The sequence below is a fragment of the Oratosquilla oratoria genome, chromosome 14, assembly GCF_046742065.1.
Source record: "Oratosquilla oratoria isolate Oo_2021 chromosome 14, ASM4674206v1, whole genome shotgun sequence".
NCBI classification, from domain to species: domain Eukaryota; kingdom Metazoa; phylum Arthropoda; class Malacostraca; order Stomatopoda; family Squillidae; genus Oratosquilla; species Oratosquilla oratoria.
This window is the reverse complement of record NC_134790.1, coordinates 38,806,337-38,811,336: the sequence shown is the minus strand read 5'-3', so window position 1 is coordinate 38,811,336 and position 5,000 is coordinate 38,806,337. Positions and strand designations below refer to the sequence as shown.

Sequence of the window (5,000 nt, the reverse complement as noted above, 5' to 3'; positions counted from 1 at the left end):
CCATACTTAAAACAATTGGGTAGACTCTTTCTCAATTGAATGAAAGAGTCAGCCAGAAGCCAATCGTGTGTATCAACCTTTCAAAACGAACAATGTGTTAAAAAAAAGTAAAGACGAAGAAAAGCGAAAACAAAGATTTCGGGAGAAACGTGGTTTGTTGTGTTTAGGTGTTACAGAAATTTCATCATCAGATTTTGGAAAATGTGTTTCGAAATTGAAAGAAAGACCTTTATTTGTTTTCTCCTCAGAAACTAATTTGAAGGAGCCGAAGGCCGAGAAAGACCTGAGGGATGAAATGAGAATATAAATACAATAGAAGGGAAGAGGAAAGAGGAGAAAGGTAGGAGATAAGAACAAAGGAAGGAAGGAAGGAAGGAAGGGAGAGAGAGAAGAAAGAAGAAGGATAGAGTGGTGAGCCACAACAAAGGACAAGGAGGAGGGGAAAGGAAAATAAATTAGACAGATATAGACAGTTAGACAGAGGGAGGTAGGTAAAGGTAGAAATAGAAGCAGAAGCAGAGTTCAACAATCCAAACAAATTAATAAAAAAGAGGGGAGTGTAGGTGGAGGGCAAGAAAGAACACCTAACAGTATCTGAAGGGTCTGGAAAAGGAGAGCGATGGATCCGCCTACTAGCGTTAATGAAACGAGCTTAGGAAACAGAAGAGAAACGTGAGAAGAGGATATCCAGGAAGTGGAGGTCGAAAGAATCTCAAGTAAAATTGAAATAGAGGGATGGAGGAGATGGAGGGAGTGAGGGCCTCTCATATCCGGGAGAAAATAAGGAGAGAACGAGCTCAGTAATGAGAAGATGAGAAGAGTTGAATAAAGGTTTTGGGAAAGGAGACAAGCGCTGGTCAGCAGACGGGAGAGGAAGTGATGAGAGGGGAAGAAATGAAGGATAGGAAGGGGAAGAATGCTACGAAGAAAGAGAAGAAACCGTGAGGAATGAGCGAACAAGGCAGGGAAGTTATCAGGAAAAAGACAAGAGAGGAATGGAAAGTTGTATGATGAGGAGTGTGTGGAAAGGAGGAGGGTGGAGGAGAGGGTGAGGGGGAGATTGGAGGAGAGGATGGAGGAGGAGGAAGGTGGTGGATGAAGAGGAAGAGGAAGGAGCGGAGAAATGTATATGAAGTAAAGGAAGGAAAAAAGAGAAGAAACAAGAGTATGAGAGAAAACAAATGGAAGAAAAATGAAGATGAAATTAAAAGTAAAAATAGATGAATATCATTGGGATTCAGAAACGAGGTGAGGGCGAAGAGAGGAAAAAAAAAAAACAAGGAGGATGTCAAGGAAAGGCGAAAAAATGTTAAGTGATTGTGGTCTTATTCAAAATTCTTGAGAGTCCACTGCAGAACCGCCTGCCTATTCCTTGGGGGACGATGTAGCCTGTGTACCTGGCCGTGGTAAGATGACTCAGGATGTGAAAAAGGAAATAATCATAATAAAGAATGAATAAAGAGTGGACAAAAGAGAGAAAAGAATGAAAAAGAGAAACGGGCATCAAGGAGAATGAAAATAAAAAAGAGGAACTAGGAAATGGATTAGCGGAAATAAGAAAATAAGTAAGACACTGAGAAATGGGATATGACGAAAGAGGAACAGAGAGAGAGAAGAGAGAGAGAGAGAGATAAAGAGAGAGAGAGAGAGAGAGAGAGAGAGAGAGAGAGAGAGAGAGAGTAGGAAATAAAAGGAGGGAGAACACAAGGAAAAAAGTATGAGAAATAAACAAAAAGTAAATAATGAAGAAAAAATACTAATAAAAAATGGAAGACCTTATAGACAAAAAGAATGAAATGAGAAAGAATCTAGAAAAAGATGAGAAGACGAAGGAGTAAATGAGCAATATAAAACGAGAACAAAAAGATAGAGTGGAAAAGAAAAATAGAAAAGATAACAAGGAAAATGAGAAATACTTGGAGGGGGGATGGTAAGAGTGAGAAGGAGAGGGGGGGAGAGTGGGGGAGGGGAGGGGGGGTTGCAATATCAAGAGATCTCATCAGGTTGATTGATTGCAAATGCTGAGAAGTTTGGCAAGCAATTTCGGAGCTCCGCCCGGCCCGGCTTCGTGTCTTCGTATTAACCTTTTGCATTTGCGAACCTTCACAAAAAAAAGGGGGGGGGGCACTTTTTTCCTCGCCTGACCTTTCCTAAAGGTCGCTTTCATCAAGGCAAATGAAGTCAATTTTCTTAGACGTCATTTTTCTTTATGACGTCACGTGGTATGATGTCACATGACATGACGTCACTTCCTTGTAAGGAGGATGGGGGTGGAAGGGGGATAATGTGGCAGAAACGTGATGCAGCCTCCTTTTCACGTCTCCTGGGCCCCAAGGCGTCACAGCCGGACGACCTTAGGGCGCTGGACGAAGCGTGATCGTGCCTGCAAGATACTGTTTGTCTTTCATTAATACTTTTGGGTGATGTGTGTTGTGGTGGTAATGGCAGGCGCCTTTGCAGGCACGGGCCATAATGAGTTGATGTTGATAGGCAGCCCTTGGTTCTTTCATTCTTCTTCTTCTTCTTCTTCTTCTTCTTCTTCTTCTTCTTCTTCTTCTTCTTCTTCTTCTTCTTCTTCTTCTTCTTCTTCTTCTTCTTCTTCTTCTTCTTCTTCTTCTTCTTCTTCTTCTTCTTCTTCTTCTTCTTCTTCTTCTTCTTCTTCTTCTTCTTCTTCTTCTTCTTCTTCTTCTTCTTCTTCTTCTTCTTCTTCTTCTTCTTCTTCTTCTTCTTCTTCTTCTTCTTCTTCTTCTTCTTCTTCTTCTTCTTCTTCTTCTTCTTCTTCTTCTTCTTCTTCTTCGTTTTCTTCTTCTTCGTTTTCTTCGTTTTCTTCTTCTTCGTTTTCTTCTTCTTCGTTTTCTTCTCCTTCGTTTTCTTCTTCTTCATCTTCTTCTTCTTCTTCTTCTCTTTCCCCTTCTCTTTCCCCTTCTCCTTCTCCTTCTCCTTCTCCTTCTCCTCCTCCTCCTCCTCCTCCTCACTTGATAGTTGTATGTTCACATAACATATTTTATTCGAACTGTTTTACTTTTAGTTATAATTCATTTATATTTTTTATCTATCCACTTATTTATTCATTCGAATTATATATTTCTGTTAAACCTGACAGATAACTTCATTGCGTCTCTTTTTTTCGATAGCTTAAGGTCCTAGAATATCTAAGATACCAGATTTCCGAAGTCGCTCCAGTTGGCTCTCCGTCTCGTGCGCTTTCGTTCGATCCAGATGATCGTTCGAGTGACGCCGTCTTGGGCGAAGACCTTCTTCGTTCAAAGCAAATGTCCTCTCATACATTTCTCCTTATTTTTCATCTCACTTTCTCTCTCTCTCTCTCTCTCTCTCTCTCTCTCTCTCTCTCTCTCTCTCTCTCTCTCTCTCTCTCTCTCTCTCTCACCTCTCTCTCTCTCACTCTCTCTCTTTCTCTCTCTCTTTCTCTCTCTCTTTCTCTCTCTCTTTCTCTCTCTCTCTCTCTCTCTCTCTCTCTCTCTCTCTCTCTCTCTCTCTCTCTCTCTCTCTCTCTCTCTCTCTCTCTCTCTCTCACTCTCTCGCTATCTCTCTCTCGCTGCAGTAAAACATGTATTTAATTCGTCCTGATTAGTTTTAATAATGTTTGTGCTTGAAAGTAAATTGTATTATTTTTTATTTGATTATTAATTTCTTTATTTATGTACTTGTTTACCTATTTGCTTATTCATTTAATTACTCACTCATACATACATTTTCCGTATTATGATAAAATTTCTTCTTTCTTATTTTATTTATATATTTATTCATTTATTTATGTATTTATTTATTTATTTATTTATTTATTTATTTATTTATCTATTTATTAATTTATTTATTTATGTTCTTTTGCAGAGGGCCTGGGTGCCAGCCATGCTCCTCCTGCTCCTCCTCGGACTCCTAAGGAAGACTCGGAGTTCCTCCCTGTACCCTGGCGGCCACGCCCACCGCCCCCCAGGCCCCCCTCCCTCCGACCTCCACCCCCCTCACTCCCACCACCACTCTTTCCACCTGGACCCATTCGCCTTGGGAGTGAGCCAGAGAGGTATGAGTGGAGGAGGAGGCGGAGGTGGAGGAGGAGGGGGACGGGGAGGTCAGGGGTTCGTCGACTTTCATGACGGATACGAGGAGGTGGGGGAGAGCTGGGAGGAGGACGACACGTGGTGGGAAGGCGTGGAGGAGGTCATCCTCTCCAATAACTTCCTTGACTCCTATACATACGAGGACCTCTACGACGACGACGTCCTCGATGTCAACTTCACGTGTACGCACAGCCTCGACTGCCGCGAATTCGAGGGCCTTCCCCCACCCCCGAACTTCGTCCTCAGTGTTCCTCCCCCTCCCGTGCCCCCTTTCATGGAGGGGGGCATGTCGCATTTGGTCGAGACGAACTCTCTGGCCTCGAAGAGCAGAATAAGCGACGAAGGTGCAGAAGGCGAGGAGGATTCTGAAGACGCCTTCCCGCAATGCTCACTCTGTGACTGGGCCGTGGGCGGCAACGTGACGCTCACTCTCATCCCTCCGGCATCAGGTAAGAGACTGAGATCGTGTATACCTTCTGCAGAACTTTGTAGGCGACTTCGTGAGTGACTTCGTGGAGATGTCATAGGAACCTCACGGGGACCTTGTAAGAAGCGGAGATCGTATATACGAATATCTTCTGTAAGACTTCGTGAGGGACTTTGTTAGGGACTTCGTAGCACGAGTGCTGTCTTGGGATTCAGTGTGATCTTTCACTGGAAGTTGATGTAAACATGTATGAATAGGTCCACCCGAATCTGACTCACCTCCATTGTCTTGTTGGTGCTATCTGACAAATATATCGTCATAGGTGTCTTATGCTGGTTTGTTTTTTTTGTCTCAGGTCAGGCGATTTCACTCAGTTTCAACTTCATAATTGTAGTGAAAATGTTGGAGAGGAGAAGGGAGATAAGGTGAAGGTAGGGAAGGGAAAGGAAAGGGAAGGAAAGGGAGGAGAAAGGAGGAGAAGGGAAGGTAAGGGA

The 5,000-nt window shown here is 43.0% G+C and overlaps 1 protein-coding gene across 1 annotated transcript in view; it reads left to right on the top strand.

Annotated features, from left to right (window-relative positions):
• LOC143032542 (uncharacterized) overlaps positions 1–4,605 on the top strand; it is a 173,541-nt gene extending 168,936 nt beyond the window's left edge. The window contains exon 2 of the mRNA XM_076197411.1: positions 3,853–4,605. Coding sequence (XP_076053526.1) covers positions 3,853–4,587 — 735 coding nt within the window. The 3' untranslated portion in view covers positions 4,588–4,605. The remainder of the gene's footprint in view (positions 1–3,852) is intronic.
• The last annotated feature ends 395 nt before the right edge of the window (positions 4,606–5,000 follow it).